The 17,813-nt window shown below is 38.6% G+C and overlaps 1 protein-coding gene across 3 annotated transcripts in view; it reads left to right on the top strand.

The window, feature by feature from the left end:
- The window catches only part of DOK7 (docking protein 7), a 64,627-nt gene that overhangs the window by 10,017 nt on the left and 36,797 nt on the right, over positions 1–17,813 (top strand). For all 3 annotated transcript variants that reach the window (XM_065633858.1, XM_065633860.1, XM_065633859.1), the window contains exons 5-7: positions 5,797–5,916; positions 13,363–13,470; positions 15,906–16,780. In XM_065633858.1, the coding sequence (XP_065489930.1) occupies positions 5,797–5,916; positions 13,363–13,470; positions 15,906–16,780 (1,103 nt within the window). The remainder of the gene's footprint in view (positions 1–5,796; positions 5,917–13,362; positions 13,471–15,905; positions 16,781–17,813) is intronic.

The following is a 17,813-nucleotide window of genomic DNA, read 5'->3' as shown; positions in this document are numbered from 1 at the left end:
AAATCCTTGCTGAAGTCAAAGCAAACAATATCTACTGCTTCATCTACCAAGCTGGTAATTGTATCAAAGACTATGAGATTGGTTAGGTGTTATTTTCCTTCTTTATTACTGACTATTCCCAGTCAGCATCTTGGAAATGGCTTCTAGAATAATTTGTATTGTCACCTTCCCTGGTCTGTGGTTCTCTGAATCCTCTTCCTTGAAGATAGAAGTTACATCGTCTGCGCCCTTAGGCACACCATTCCATCCCCCAGTGTTCATGGCCTTTCAAAGATAATAACATACTTGCCATGACACTGATATCTTCCTTAGCCCATGTGAATGCATCCCATAAGGCCCCATGGGCTTAAGTACGTTCGATTTGCTTAAATGTTCCTTAACCTGGTCCTCCTCCACCAAGGGAAAATTGTTGTTTTTCTAGATTTTCCCGCAAGTATCAAGGGCCTGGGATTCCTGATGGGGGAATTGAATCTTTACTGAAAAGACCAAGGTGAAGAAGACTTTGAGTACTTCAGCATTTTACATGTCCATTGTCATCATGTCTACCATCTTATTCAGCAGTAGGTGGAGTTTTCCCTGGTTTTTCTTTTGCTGCCGATATACTTGCAAAAGCCATTTTTGTTGCCTTTTACATCCCTCCCCAGATTCAATTCCAGGCAGAATCAGGGTTTCCTAAGCCCATTCCTCTGTGCTTGTACAATGTGTCTCTATTCCTCCTGTGTCATCTTGGCCACCCAGCTTCTATGTATGCTTTCTTCTTATGATTGAGTTTTTTGTGGAGTCCCATGATCATCCATGCAGACTTTTCCGCCATATTTGATTGGCTTGAACTTGCAGCAGGTGATCCTTGAAAATCAGCCAGCTCTCCTGGATCCCACTTCCCACCAGGACTGTATCACATGGGATTCTTTCAAGTAAATTCCTGAACAGGCCAAAGTCTGCTCCTGCAGACTGGTTCTAGGAAGTGAGAGTGAAGATGTTATGGGTCCCTAGGTAAGCAGCTAAAAAACCAAAACAGGAATCCTTTTCCAAGTGAGTTGCCTGACTGGAGGGGACACTCTGAAACATCACTAAGAAAAGACAAAGTGGTGGAGGTGTTGCTGGGTGTGTCTTTTCTGGTTGCCATACTTCTACAGAGTGGGAAACCTGAGCTCCTAGCCTCCTTCAGCCTGCAGGACTTCAGATCTTTGTTTCCCTTCTGTGGAGTGGTTGGTGCCCACAGAAAGAACAGCCTACTACAAAGCCTGGAAGTTGCCTCACTTATAACCAGGCATGCAAATGTCTCTGGGAGCAGAAGAGAGAAATGGAGTATGTGTCTCTAGCCTTGAGCCTGGGGGCACAAGTGCAGAGACAGACCCTAGATTCTGATCACTGCTCCTAAGCTTAAATGCTTCATTCCCAATCTGAAATCTTAGTTGTATAAGAAAGCCTGGAAATAATCACAGAATAGTTGGGGTTGGAAGGGACCTCTGGAAATCATCCAGTCCAACCCCTCTGCTGAAGCAGTTTCACCAGAGCGGATCACACAGGAATGTGTCCAGGTGGGTTTGAATGTCTCCAGAGGAGGAGACTCCACAACTTCTCTGGGCAGCCTGTCCCAGGGCTCTGGAATGAGGTATATAAATAGCCCCTTCATTGATGTTGTTTAGCTGAATTGTGGCATTTCTTCCTTAACTTGTTCTAGATTTGATGCATTTGCTGTGCTCCAAGAATTTAAACTGGTTTGGGCTTATTGAGTGCAGCTGTATCTTATCTCCACACTGCAGATAATGTAAATGGTTCAATCCATAGGCCATGGTGCCAGATGGATAAGTAACGTGTAGTATGAAGTGTGGATGGATGTACAAATGTGAAACTGTAGGTGATGGAGCTTGAAGTTCTTCCCCCCCTGCACCTTAAGCTTACACTTCTTTCTGGTGCAAAATGGTACAGGTGTAAAAAGGAAGAAATATATTCCTTTCAAGGAGAACTCTTCTGATGTCAGGAAGATATTCTCCCTTTCTTGATATAGCATTAATTAAAACGGTCTTTGAAGTTGTGGTTAGGCATATACAAATGAAGAATCTGACTTCTGAATGACTGTCAACTGTTCATGAAGGTCCAAAACTTTTTGAACACTGGTGTTGTCATGACTTTCATCCTTTAAAAAGAATCAAAGTATGAATTAGGCTTAAAATGTGGTCTTGAGGTCTGTAGATCCTTTTATAGCTCTGATCTTTTAATCTTTTAAAAATTTCCAACCTAAATTTGTGTGTTCTTTTATCCTAGATTGTTTTTGTACCAACGTTGTCCTTCAGTGTAATGTTCTCTCTCTCTCCCTGATGCTTATCTCCTTAAATATTTATAGAGCATTTATTTATGCTCTCTGTCACTATTGCTAGGTTAAACAAACTGAGCTTATCGGTAGCTCTCCTGTGTACCTGTCTTTTCAGTATGAATTAATCTTTTTTTTTTTTTTTTTGGTTACAAGTGACCAGAATTACAGACAAATACTTTGGAAAGGGTCCCACTACATTGCTGAATATTATATTATTATTAATACTACTTTTTCTCATAAGTAATATTTGTGTTGATAGCTGAGAACCTTCAGTTGCCATGGAAGGGTCTTTTTTGCCTTTTGCATCTTTCCATGTGCAAGTGCATTCAAAGGGAAGAGCAGTATATTCATTTTGATACAAAATAGCCTGCACAGTTGGAAACTCTCTACATATTCAGTCTTGTTAAAGGAGCTGATGCTCTTAACTGAGCACGTAGACAGGTCTGCAAGCATAACAACATTTAAATATGTGTTTAGTCTTTGTTTTAATACTGCTACTAGAAGAAAATGCTTTTTATAAATAAAACCTAAATAAAAACATAACTCCACTTATTCTTAACAGAAAAGTGTTGGTGAAAGGATAGACCATCTTTCTTCAGGTAGCTGATTATTTTACCTCATTCCTCTGAAATTCTTGAGGAATATGACAAACAAGTGGCGTTCAGGAAAAAAACTCGATATGTTATTACAGAAGTTGTTTTAATTCCCAAACAAAAGCCCTCTCCATTAGCCTGTCATAGAAACATCATATAATATTATGCAGACTCTATTATTGTTACTTCCCTATAGGTTAAACCATGCCTTTGCTCCCATTCTTCATGTGAAGCTCCAAATGCAGTGAATTGAAGTTTTAAATACCTCTGTAATAAATACCTTACTAAAAGGAATTGATGATCTTGTGGTTAGATTACCTTTCCTCTCCATACAAAAAACATGAAGCCCCAAACAGAAGCAAATTGACTTTTGAATATTTCTGTGGTAGAACTGAGGACTGAAAGTATCTATCTGGTTTAGCTTTCTGTTCCTTGCTTCTCTACAACATTTTTTGTAAAGATAAAATACTTAATTATGTTTTAGAATTAGTTACTCAGTCCAGGCTTTGTTCAACTCTGAAGGCTTTGGTGCTCGATCCAGGTAGAGGGAAACCATCTGAGATAATGCTGAAATTTCATATGTTGAGTCTAGGTGCATTTTAAGATGATTAGCACCAGTTTATTCTGGTATCAGTGTGATTCATAGGAGAAGAGTCACACCATCTACGATTAGGCAAACTAATTTCCCTGGACACCCTTTACGCTGTGGAGGGAGGAGAAGGCAGCTCAAAGGAAGAGCTGAGTTTCAAATAATTCCTGAATACATACTTTGCACCCAGGTTTTTCTAACGTGGTGCTCTCTGACTCTTTGGCATCTCTTGAGGAGTGGAAATGGGACAAGACTGAGAGTCACCACCAGAAACTTTCATACCTGTCAGACTGCCTGATCAGTGTTGCAATCTCCTACATGGTCTTTGATATTGAAGTCAGGATGTGTATATGTGCTGTGGGGAAACATGGGACAAACTTGTTTTTTTTTTTTTTTTAAAAAAAAACCCAAAAAACAATAAAACCCCCAAACCCAGAAAAAAACACACAAGAAAAAACAAACAAACAAACAAAACCCCCAAAACCAAAAAACCCCCCCGAACAATAATAGACACCAATACCACAGAAGTCTGGAGTTAAGCAGACTTTATTCCAGTTCATTAATACATTTCATGAGCTAGTGTGTGTTCATCTTTTCAGTTGTTTAAACATAGCTTAGTGTTTTAATATTTGTCTGTCCTGAATCTCCAGGATTATGTTGGAGACCTTGTACTCTAGAAATGACTGGCAAGGCAGCCTTTAAGTATAACTTTAACTTCTACCAGTGAGGGAATTCTAATTCGAGTTCAGTTTATAGCCGTTCACCAAATGAAACAAACTGTACTGGGAACAGGATTTCTGTTTCTTTAGCTGGAGAAGTTTCGATCAGTAAGATCTGAAGAGGAACAAATATTGTGGAGTGACAAATCAAGCTGTGAAATGCTGATAACAATGTTGTCTTGAATAGATTTAAGCAGAGCAGGCAGAGACTTAGATGTGACATAAATTGACAATGACAAATGAGTGTGGACCAGAATTTGTTTTTCCTAGAGTGGTCAGTTTACTGTTTGCTGGCTATATTTAATATACTAAAATAGTTAATTTGGTTTGTGATCCACCCTTTGTTTGAATCCCACAGTCCTTTGTCAAACAGTCAAAAGTGGATCCATTGCTTAGGTGAAACATGAATATCTTGTTAGATATGACAGGACATACATGTGGAAAGTGATGGGGATTCAGGCATTCTGGTCAAGACTAGCTGTACTGTTTTAAGTAAAACTGGCAAAAATTCGTGTGCAACTCAGAATTGGCTAGAGAAATGCAGAAGTTAAACCTATGTCCAGATTATGGGCCTAAGTACCTAGGAAAGTAATGTGCAAAACCCTCCTGCAGGTCTTAGATTTGGTATTGTGGTTTTCTAATGTGCATGGCTCTGGTGAACTGGCAGCACTTTTTCAGGGCTTCTATAGTAATTTCATTCCATTCCACTTTGTATCTGCTTATTGTATTTTGTTTTTTCCTGAAGTCACTGGTTATTGGAGTGGTCTTTTGCCTGGTGTTTTAAGATCATCAAAAAGGTCAAGTAGACTTTTTTTTTTTCTCCCCAATGTCAGTAATATTTGGACTGACAATTCCCAAATGAAATGTTCTGTGGTGCACTTCTAGTCTTGTGTGCTGTCCATGTAGCCATATATCATGCAGCTCAGAACTTGTTTGTTTATTTAGTGATTCTCATTCTAATTTTGCTTGGGGCTATTCTTAATGAATGGAAAGCAAAATATCAGAATAGAGCAAAGGGTAAAGATCTGATGACAATCTGTGGAGTTGTGTTACGTTCTGTTAATAATAGACACATAAGACTTAGTCTAGGAAAATTTATAATATAATCCGGCGATATAATCAAAACATGATTCATTGGGATATAAAAAGCTGGTCTTGGTTGAAATTGGGTAAAAGTAGAATTAACGTGGTTGATTTTGACGAAGACACGTTGAGTATCCCTGGCACCTGCATAGCTGAGATTTGATCTACAAAATTTTAGAGGTAAATAAGAGTAAAAGACCCAAACAACTGTTGAGCATATGGCTTGTATTTTGGCATTGCTCTAATTGCCTGAATCTCAGAAAATTACCATAAATGATTTGGTAGCTATTGAGTTTATTTGTATATTTGGGATATAGTGTGTATGTGTGCTGACCCAAATTTTTTCTTTTTATTTTCTCTGGAGAACATCTTGTTGATTTCTCTTCATGGCTTGCACTTAATACTCTTGATTGCTATATTATAAGTAGCTTCAGCTAAATATATTTCTAATGTATCCAGGTGAAAACCACATACTTATGTTGTGCTTTCTTGCAGGGGCTGGCGTCTTTTTCCTTTCTTGTGCCGAAGGAGAGCAGATCAGCTTTCTGTTCGACTGTATCGTCCGTGGCATCTCCCCGACAAAGGGCCCTTTTGGTTTGCGTCCAGTTCTACCAGGTTAATATAGGAAGTATAGAGTAACAAAGTAAAGTCGGACCTTGCTATGTCTAGCACTCATTGCTGTGATTGTAAGAACAGATTGCAGACACTAAGGGTGTAGAAAGTGCAAAGTGGTTTTCATTCTGAAATGTCACAGTACAGATTTATCAGTTGAATGTACCCAGTTTCCTCTGCTGCTCTGGTTCATTCATATTTCTGGTGATATTGCTAACTTTATCCTTCTCGTATTTAACAGTACTAAAATACGGTGATTTGAATTGAAAAGAACGCTAACCATTAGGTTTAGACTTTTCCTATTTCATGGTAAATGCCGCATGTGCTGTTATGTTCATAGAGGAAATTAGATGGCATCATAACAAGCCCTGTTGCCTTTTGACTTTAGCAGATGAAGAAATATAATTGAGTTGGAATGACTGTGTCAAACAGGGCAAGAGTGTGGAAACGAGATTGCAGAAAAATGTCTCTGAATTGGTAGTGGGATATAGTGGGAATAGGCTGCAAGAACGGTGAAGGACGAGGCAGGATTTGTGGGAAACACTTAGAGTCTCTAAGTATTAGACAGTTAATATGTGTTTGACAGGGTTTTATTGCTGTTATAAGATTAAGGTAATTGCAGGAAGGAAATGTGATGGAAAAGATTAGATCTGGATGTGAAACTTGTGAAAATATGTTATGAAAAGTTAGTTAAGGTAAATGCCATAGATAGAAAACTCAGTTCATCTCTTCTCTTAATTGTAACACTGAAGTAAAGAAAATAAGCAGAATAGTCGGCAATAAAACCTCATTCTTGTTATATAATGATCTGTTTGCATTCAACCAAGTGAAGTGTTTAAAAAAAAATGCAAACAAAAAGCCAACAACAGAAACCCAATAAACAGTGCCAATACTTAAAGCTTTTCTATTGAATGCACATTTTTCTGCATGTCTAATACTGTATTACATACATACGACTCCTAAATCATAGAAGACAATAATTAGAAACATATTTTTGAGAATGCGTTTTCAGATGCCAGGTAATCATAAAGTCATAGAGTCATAGAATGGTTTGGGTTGGAAAGGACCTTAAAGATCATCTGACCTCACTGAAGTGCATAAAGTGGATGTGGAATATCCTGGGAATTATTGGGTGATTTTTGTAAGGGAAGACCCTTTTTCTGAGGTCTTTTTTTATTTGTCTTCTGTGCTTGATGGACTTGCTGCTAAAATGAGGTGAAGTTTCACCTTGGTTCCCTGGACAGGGGCAGTGTTCAGTAGGGAACTGTGCTCACATTCTCGCAGGCTCCTCTGCAGCCATTTTCCAAGCTACTTTGACCCTTCCAACTTGTATTTCCCTGTATCTTTACCCTTGTCTCTTTGAGTTGGTTGTCACTTGCTACGTACACACCTCTTCATAGAAAATTTTTATTTTTTATGTTCTCCTTCATTTATTATCCCACGCAGAACCTTCCACAGACCTGTTTGATGCACATGTACAGTACTAATGATTCATCCATAAACTAATTTTCCTTATCAAGTATGCTGTTACACAGAATGTACTGTATTGCTTGAAAAGGTCAAGTCTCTACCAGCTGCAAACTGTATCTGGCAAGAGCATTGAACTTCACCCAACCTTTTGAAAGGATTTATTATTAATTAGATTAATCATCTGCATACTTCAGGTAACTAGATCAAAACTTCCAGACTGGGCATTCTACCAGGAAACATCTAGTCAATGTTACTCATATTTACTGCAGTGCAGAATGCTATGCAGCCTCAACTGTGCTTTATATATTAAAGGTTCTGCTTTTGTGTAATTTAAAAGCTTATATGGGAAGCAGCCTTCTCTCCACAGTTTGCTATTTGAATTTGGCTTCTTTCTGTTGCCTGTACCTTTCCAACTTAAACATGAAATATGCTCGAATAACTCTTAGCTATTTTCAAGAAAGGAAAACACACAAAGGGCAGCCGTACACGTAAAAGAATGTAATGTGTTGAAAAAATAATCCATTGACAGTGTTCTTGGACACCAATGCTCACAGAACAAATATAATCTAGAGACATTATGCAGTCAACATCTGCTTAGTCTGTCTTTGGAAAAAGGGTAATGAATAAAGACAGTTGCTGCATGTGCAAACAGCTCAACCATATGGTTAAATGGAGTGCTGAAATATTTAAGTATTATTAGCATAAAATTAATATGGAATTATAGAGACTGCTTTAAAGAGGACTGGCAAATGACCAATTTTCTCACTTGCTATAGTGATTCTTTAAACGAATATAAAATGCCCGGTATCCAAAAGGAGTGCAGGGGATATTTGCTCAAGTACAATATTCACTTCTTCTTTTCAGGATTTTAGTTTCAAAAAACATACCTTACTTCCTTAAAAGCTTGGTGTTCTTACAACATAGATTTATTATTATTGTATGTATTTTATAATGTCATCTATACAACATATAACGAAAATGCTATGCAGTGGAGCTCAAAACTTGACTGATCATTGCAGGTATCTAAATCAGGTCTAGCCTCTCATAGCCAACATTCTTTGAGCAGCAGGTTAGTCTAAAGAACTCCTGAGATCCCTTCCAACCTGAATTATTCTCTGACTTTTTGGAAATGGGTGTCACATGAATGTGAATATTCTAATGACAAAAATAATTCTAGTATGCATACATCCAAAATAAAATGGAAAACAACATTAGATGTTTTACAGTGTACTACTGTGCGGTATTTATTTTGGGAGTCCAGTAATTCTGTGAAATTGTACCAAAATACTTCTATTGGTAGCCCTGTTAACAGACTAGGGGGTTTGATTTGTTAAAGGCTGCTTGATTTGGTCTCAGATTTAAGACATATTGTACTGAATGGGAATGCAAAGGTAGTGTAGATATCTGTAAAAGTTTTTAGGCAGTGTAGCATTTTAAACAAAGAACTCAGATGAGCAACAGGATGTCTTTGGGTGGCTTGTTTTCCCCAGCTACTTGTTGGAAGATAATTGCTGTAATTGGCTACTTGCATAGTCTTTTTTATTCCTTTTTTTTTTTTTTTTTTTCTTGAGAAGATGTTTAAAAAACAGACCAGAGCATTTGCTGTTCTTGTCTTGACAGAAGTCTAGGTATTGACAGAGTAATGATTCACTGATTGCATGGCTTATAATCTCTACTGGATTTGCATGTGTATTATTTGAGATATGTTTGTTTATCAGGTGTGCATAGAGTTCCTTCTTTTCACTAGCAAGATTCATCTTGAATGCCAAACATGAACACAACAAATGCCCACCAGCTGATCAGTGATATCTTTGAGCAGCTCAGTGCTCTCTTATCTGGAATAGGTTACGGGACAGTCTAGTCCTGCAGACTGGAAAGGTCCCAAGTGTAACGTTGATAGTCTTGATGCTCTCTTTTAATTTTGGAAGCTTTTTCAGACTGCTTTGTGACTGACTGGAGAGTGTGCAGTGCTGCTTCTGAGGATCTATCTGATGCTCTTTCTTTTTGTTGAAGCCTGAGACAACTTTGGCCATTGCAAGACAGCTCTGTGGCTGCCTTCTGCAGTATCTGTACCAACTGGATCCTCCCCAAACTTTTAGGACATCTTTTCCTTCCTCCAGACATCTTACAAGGTGTGGAGATGTTAGCATGAAGGTGAGGGTCCAGGCCTGATTTGCAAATGTGCCTACAGTTACAATGGAAGAAAGAAAGGAGAGACATTCAGCCTAACTGATCTAACTTTGTTTAATGAAGTAATTAACCAATGTTGCATTTTAAAGACACATATAATCAGTCATCTCTTAGGTAGCTGCTGACTTGGCTTGATACATTTCTTTTCCTGACAGGTGCTTACTGAACAACCCAAGAGCTTTGAATTACTGTGACACTTTATTTGTATGTTACCAAAGTATTCAAAATCTCCCACGATGAGCAGCTGAAGTGGCTTTACTGAATATCCACCAACGTAATATAAAAATAAAAACTCCATCAGAGGCAATTTTGGTCCAGCCCAATTTGATGTAATCCTTCCCCTTTGCCCCAAAGCAGGGTTTTAAGAAGATTTCAATGACTGCCTCACACAAAAGATTTTTCTTTATGACAAGGGATCCATTTTTGATTGGAAAATGATAAAAGACTTGATTGATTGAAGGACCTGAGTGAATCTAACTGGCTAGATTCCATGGGAGTAAATCATGTTATAGGATAGATGTTAAGAGTTTGGGAAATGAAGGTACTAATTGTTCTTAGAGTTGTTGGAGCTACTGTAGGATGTTGTGTGGGCAGAACCTGTCTGAACTTCCTTGGACAGCTGTCTCAGTACCGGTCATGCTGCTTCTGTCCTCTGAGTTAGTAATACGACAAATTACTACACAGTTATTTAGAGACTTTGGATTGTGTGTGTGCAAGGTATAGGATGATGCCAACAAATAAAATTTCACTGTTGAAAAAATCCTTGTTTTTATCATTTTTTTTTTTTTTAGGCCATATTTCTACACTGATATGGCAGGAGGTCATAGGTTATGTACTCCAGTAAGGACTGGTTTCTAAAAGGTGGATGCCAGTGACTTCAGTCCTTAGTCTGATCTTGTAGCAAAAGCTCCTGATTAGTGCTTGGCAGTCTGTAACCAAAAATAGTGATGTAAGAATCAGCTGCTTCTGGGGAATAGTAATTTGTGTGTTTTCCATAGAAGTCTTGCGTATTAGCAGAGAAGATTAAAGGCAAAACAGACTTCAGTAAGACTGGACAATTATTTTTAGTATGTACCTGAGACTTTATATATCTTTGGCAGGTTTTGAAGCTGTTTCTCTAGGTATTTCCTGGTACTTGCTGAGAAAGGGTTTTTCTAATCAATCTTCCACAAAACTGGGCACTGAGGAGTCACAGCACACAACCAGGAACCTGATTTTATACACCCCTTTTACACATAGGCAATCCTTAAGGGGAACTTTAACCAAAGCATCATCAGTCCTGTTGGACAAACAGTGTGCCTGGAGATTTCATATTGTTGGGTGAAACTTGTTGTGTTCTGTAGCTGATAGGGAATTTGGCTTCTAGAAGCAACTGAACATGTGAAATGCATACTTATGGATTTGCTTCAACTTCCTTCTGCCTCTCCGCCTTGTGTTTTAGTCCGTTTTTGCAAGATCGGTTGTTTTATTTTTTTAATACGTTTTGCCATCTGTAAGAGGGATACCATGTACTAAAAAACTAATGGTTGTGTATGTGCCCTAGTAACATTCTGAAAATCTGTATTTATCAAGTAATCATATTCTGAGGAAAGTGGAAGGATTTTTCCTACTGATAGTTCTTTGCTGTGGGAAGGATTAGTGCCTGTTGCACTTTGGTTTGACTACTTTGCTGACCTGTTATGCCAACTTTATGTTCAGAGTTCTTATAGAACTTCTTTGAACCTTTTTGGACATAAGGGCATTTAACTAGATACAGCCGAGTAACTGGAGCAGAGGAGATTCAAAAATAGATTCAAGCAGCAGCCTGTAACACTGCATGCCACTGAGCAGATCCTTGCATAGACCTGTCTGGGTTGCGCCATAGGTGCTGGTGGCCAAATCTTACATTTTCCTTTGGCAGAGGTCCATATGGAAGCATCGGGGATTTCGTTTGAGTAAGCGGTTACACAGGTTTGAACAAGTCAATGCTTAATATGAGTTGTATTGCAGGAGAAAGAGGAATGGAGACCTAAGAAAATAATCTGTATCAGTCTTCTTTTCTGTTCTTAAAGTCAATTTTGGAAGGTGTCAGACTCTGACATCAAGCACTGTTTGAGCTGGGAGGCACACAGGTCGCAGACCCTGTTTGTGACAGGCATGGTTGCCTTGTCCTTGTGAGAGCCTCTTTCATTTCCAACATACTCTGTTACAGAAGGACTGTGCGTGTGTCTGACTTGTTCTGCTGATCTTACCCAGATTGCAGACTGCTAAAGATGGAACCCACCTCTATGTGGGAAAGAAAGTTCAGCATTGTCGCTTCTGTTCATGTGATGCACTCGGATCTATTCAGAGCAGGTCAGAAAGCGAATGCAGTCAGGGAGATGCAGCAGCTTTTTTCTCAGGTAGTTAATAACGTAGGGACTCCCATGGAGCTTCAGCTCACCTGGCAATGCTCTTTCCCCTGATTTTGAGCTCGCTTTGACTGCTGAGTTGACAACATCAAACCCAAGTCTTTTAAAACTGAAAGACCTGGAATGAAAATGAAACTTTTTTTTTCATCATTTGAGCAGTGTTCTATCTTACTAACTCAACCACAGCTATGCGTAGCCCTTTGCATCCTTTTTTTCCTCCTCTTATTAAATGATTCAGTGATTAAATGTTTTTGTGGTGTGCTACTACTACCGAGTTGATCAGATATACAAGAGCAGTGGTTGTGAGGAAGCTAATCAGTTCTGTCTGCCATTAATTCCTTTCCCTATGTAATTAGAGCAACTGAAACTTCCGATGATGAGCAAGTTAGCAGACCATATCCTTTGCAACTGCTGAATGTGACAGACTTGTCAGTGCTGTTTGAAGAAACCTGTACGATTTCTCTTGGAGTAATGGTTATGATTACTTCCAACATCTGGTTTTATTGTCGTGCCCGACTGGAAACAAAATGGTTTAGAGGAAATCAGCCTGTTTTACTGATTAAAGTTCTTCCACATTCCATATAACTTTTGATCTTTCAACTGGAATAGAAGGAGCCTTCTTCAGTGGAGTAATTTCATCTGGAAAGGCAAACTCACTAAAATGTATGTGGAAAATCCCTGGCAGTACATTTTAGGAGTGATTTTTTTGCCATTCTAACTTGTCTTGTAATAAACATAGAACCATAGAATCACTTAGGTTGGAAAGGACCTTTAAGATCATCAAGTCCAACCGTTAACATGAAGACAGCTACCAGGTTGCTTGTTTCACCTCTGACTTAATGATCTTCTGAACATCAAACTTGAAACCCATGTCTTTATAAAAAGAGATTATCTGTATTGGAAGGGATCAGATAACTTAGTTACTAAGACTCTGAGTTTATGATGTAGATTTGTAAATTTGTAGGATGAAAAATTTGGTCTTTCTCAATGATAAAACTCCCAATGAGTTCAGTGAAGTCAAGACACATTTTACAGGTCACATTAATTTTCAGCTCTTCTCAGCGTGCTGGATGTTAATTATCTCTGTAGCTATTGCCTTCAGTGCTGTGCTCTTCAGGCTTCTGTTGCTGGTGGTAACTCCTGCAGACATTGGGTAGAATCTCAAAAAGTCTTTGACACTTAAAATCATAACTTATTACATGGTATTCCTCCAGGAAGTACTTGAAGGCAGATTGTTCCATACGTTTTCCAATCAGCATTTTTCTTCTCCTGCAGTAGAAAATTAAACATAAGACCAGAGTATCTAACATAAGAATGTGTTGTGGGGTTTTTTCCTTCTTTTTATGTATTTTCCACACTTTTTATTTTTTATTAATTTATTTTCTATTTCTTTTTAAAGATCCAAGTACAAATCCAGCCTATTCAGAAGAAAGATTGGCTCATGAAGCTTTGCAATTAGAAAAGCGCTTGAGCTTGCTGTCCCATACAAGTCGCCAGGGCAGTGGAGGTAAGAAATATGTTTAATTAAACAAAGATAAATGGTGTTCATTCCTTCCCAGGCATAAGAAATGAACATATGTATATAATTATAAGATGATGAGCTTAAAATAAATATAATAAAGAAATGGTCGAGATATTTGATTTGGTTGCTGCTGCTTGTGGGGCCGTTCTTTAACAGCATTGGCTAAAGTCCCCTGATGTTGATCGAAGTTTTTCAGCTGAGCAGAGTGAGTTTTGGAACAAACACTATTAGCACAGGAAAATCCTTTAGTATGCTGAATCCTAATGAATTTGTGCATTTGCAACTTCTGAAGAACTGTCTGCGTTAAGTTTGATATCTGCTGAAGTACTTGACTCCAGCCTATGAGATGAACTGACTTGTATAGTTCATTCATCAGGCTCACAGCAGATTTTTGTAGTAAAACCTAGGACTCCTGTGCTTTTGGTTCCAAGTGTTATTATTCTTGCTTTGTGGTGGTATCTGGGCATGTGCCTTCTGGAGTTGTTTCCATATCAAGGTAGAATTGGTGTCTGCCACCGGATTTGTAAAAAGACCTATGCCCTCAGCTGACATTTGAATTGTTTAATAACAGAAGTTCAATCCTCAAAAATCTGCTTTCCTCTTTACTCTAAAGCCTACAAGCCTAAAAATGGCCCCATGAAGATCCTCAGGAACTTACTATATGCTTCTTTGCATGTCCATGGCTACTTTAGTCTTGATGCCGCTGAGTAATGTGGTTTGTGACTAGATGTGGGTCAAGTTCATACACTTTCTGTGCTTGAGATTACTCGAATTTATGACCTTATTATCCTAAGAATGTTATAATCCTCAGAGAATGAGGAATCCTAGAGTATGATTTTTCACATTCTGTTGAGTTTTGCATAGGAAAATTAATATTTGTGTTTATCGGAAATATTATAGTGGTAAAACTGTCCTTGTAGATTTGGTGGGAGGACATTTGCCTGCATCTGGAGATGCAGGTTCTGCCACTGCCTTGGAGAACATATAGTTCTACATAGTTAGAGAATTTTCTTCAGGACTGTGGGAGAGCTTCCCTTCCAGAGGTCTAAAGTGCCTAAAATATTTGTCTGAGAGAGGTGATTTCAAAAAAATTCAACAATCTTATTTTTTAAATAAAAATAGATATTTTTGCTTACAAAAATAACTCTTATTTAACAAGTATATTTGTTCTTCTGGGCATGTTGCTGAGAACTACATTAATATTTTTGTAATTTATGCCTTCCATGTAGACAGCTGTATAATTTAATCTCGGGAATCACAAGCCAATGTCATGCAATAGACACTGGGGAAAAAGGAAGGATTTGATTTCATGGCATAAACGTTACTATTTTGTGATAGTCTATATAAAGAATTACTCCATGAAGAGCAGCAGAATTGCTCTAAAATTTCCCTCAACACCTGAGAACAGAAATAGCTGATTAACACCAGAAGCTCAGGTCACAATTTGCAGTGGACCCTTCCCCTTTCTACCCCATCTGGTAACTTATTGTCCACTGTTTAAAAGTAATAAAATTGATTAAAATTAATGCCTACAAAACGATCCTGCTTTCAGCTTTTGTTTGCACATGAGTTTTATGAAGAAGGAAGAAAATAACATTGTGTGTGCTGCTACAAGAAAGACTTTTTTGTTTTGTGTGTGTTTCTATGATGGTTGCATTTTGTCCTTATGCCCTTTCATGCTAATGTTTAATTTTTTTTTTCCACCTTTTGTATTGGATAGCAGGAGTTACCTGCAAAAGTGTCCTTCTTGCAAGTTTCAGTAAGGAAAAAAAAGCTTGCAATATGTGCATAAATGAATCGTGGAAGATCTTTTTGTATATAGATATGTAAACATTTTTATAATGGTAGAATTCTCATTTTTGTTTATTACAGTGATGTATGGTTGCATTTTCATATGGATATTATGGAGAAATGCAATGTAGGAGAGTTCATTTTTATTTTTGCAGTCTCTTTAACATTCACTTTGATGTCATTCAGATAAGATTTAAGTAGAGGAAAAAAAAGTATTTGGGTTACAGTAACAAGGTTTTCTTCAGAGCATCCTCAGGTATTTTGAGCACGGGACTTTGTGATTATTCCCTGTGATATAAGATAGGAGTGCCTGAAATAAAACCGATTAACTGTACAGAAGTAAAATACAGCTGAAAAGGGGAGAACTTGGTACATAAACTCTAAAAATTTAGCCCTGAATGCATTAGGTTCCAGAATGCGGTAGGGTTATGGCCAGGTAAAATACTATTTGCATTTTATTTTTCCCATGGGGATAACAGGAATTATTGCAGGAATTCTGGCGTTCTGATAGTTTTCCCCTATAAAAAGCAGATGGAATCTCAGGGTCCTTTCTGTTGGTACGTACTTGCTTCATGCTTGTCTGTCAATTGCGTTTGAAACACAGGTTGATATGATTTCTTTTTTTCTAGGAGACGATAGAAGTCTTTCAAGCTCATCGTCAGATACCAGCCACTCGGATGTTAGCGTTGGGAGCAGATTGACAATTTGGCCCGAACAGTCTTCAGCGAGCACTTCTCAAGAGAGTCACGGACTGGCAGCTGCCAAGGGCATTCATCTTGGGGAAGAAAAGTCCCTTCCAGAAGGGGCACGTGGCATCACTAAGCTGCCTCCAAAGCCCCTCCGATCCAGACAGCTCCAGGAAATAGGTCGTCAGAGTTCTTCTGACAGTGGAATAGCTACTGGTAGTCACTCTTCCTACTCTGGAAGCTTCTCTTCCTATGCTGGGAGCTTGGATATTTGCCATGGTGATGAGTTTGGATCCTTGCTAAGCTTGCCATTGAACTTTCCTTCGGATCAGAATTTATGTACTTGTCCTCACAGTGAGCCCCAGAGAGGTGCGGGATCAGAGTATCAGGTTCCCAGCTCTCTCAGACACATTTACGACATACCCAGGAGTTTGTTACGGGCAGCTTCTAAAGATGTGCAACTGAAGAGCGTGGATTCCACACTACCCAAGGACCAGGGCCCATCACCTCAAGGTACTAGTGACCCAAAACCGCTACGACCACATTTGGAAGCGCGGAGGGTACCTGGGCACAGCCAGGACAGAGAGAGGCCTTCATCCTTAATCACAGAAAGCAGCAAGGACTCAAGTGATGAGACATATGTGGATTTTGTCTCGAGGTGGTCAGACACAAAACCACAAGGAGAGGTGTCACACTCCAAAAGTAGTGAGTTGTCACCACCTAGTGGGGCCTCAGCTGAGCCCTATGAGACATGTAGCCCCCACCTTGGGATGACAAGAGCTCTTTTTTCGGCTTGTCCAATCTGTGGTGGACTAAAGGTAAATACCTAACACTGAGCAGACGCTAACAAGCCTTGTGAAATAGAGCATGATTAATTTAAAGTGACTTAAGTTGCAAGCCATAAGTACTCTTGTTTCCTTTATACTTTGAACAGGTAATAGCTTTTGTGTTATGCTCAAGTTGAGAGGATTAGCACACGGTTTCCTCAATCTGTGCCTGATCGAGAAAACACTGAACAGAAGAGGCCATCAATCGTTACTTTTAAATTGGCCAGTTTTGATTTTGGGTGTATATGTGTGCCTTACAGTGACAGAGACGGAAGCTTTACAGGGACATGAGAGGGCTGAATGTGTCATATAATAGTAATTTAGGATGAAGGATATTGATCTGTCTTACTGATGGTATTTCAAAAGAAGAAAGGAGGCCAAATAGTATGTGCTGCTCTTTAGGTGACCACAGTACATATTTTTTTATTTTATTGATATTTCTCTTTTCTTTGTCATTGTAGTTTGAGCATGTCTTGCACTAGAAGCCAGATTAGTGAAGCTTCTCACTGGGGAAAGAGAAGATAGTCAAGTTAGAATTGCAATCCATAGCAGATCAGCTAATCCAGCATTACATTTAAAATTGGCCTGTGACAGATATTTTAGAGGAGGTGTACAAAAACTCATTAGTGGTGTACTACCAGGACAGTATATTTGCAGGAAAAAAAAAAAATCGATCACCAGTCTCATAAAGACTTAAAACCTGAAGCATGGAGATTCATATGCCTTTCTAAACACATTTGCCAGTATGTGTTGTTATGACTGCTAAATTCTTGGCTTTTTTAATGGCAGTAAGCTATTACATTAATTGTACCTTGCATGGAGAAAATATTTCTGTTTTTACCTACTCTGGAGAAGACCTTTTGGTGAATGTGTTTGCTAAACTAGAAGAAAACAAAGCTGTTTGTGTTGGTGAGCTGTTGAAAGGCTGGAAGGCTAGAGAGAGTGCTCAAATTAGGGAATGTGTGAAGTAGGGTTTCAGCAAGAAAGACTTTTGAGGAACTGAGTATCGCCATTGGAGTGTGTA

This window comes from Caloenas nicobarica, chromosome 4 (genome assembly GCF_036013445.1).
Source record: "Caloenas nicobarica isolate bCalNic1 chromosome 4, bCalNic1.hap1, whole genome shotgun sequence".
NCBI lineage: Eukaryota > Metazoa > Chordata > Aves > Columbiformes > Columbidae > Caloenas > Caloenas nicobarica.
Note: the sequence above shows the minus strand (reverse complement) of the source record. Positions and strands in the feature narration are given on the sequence as shown.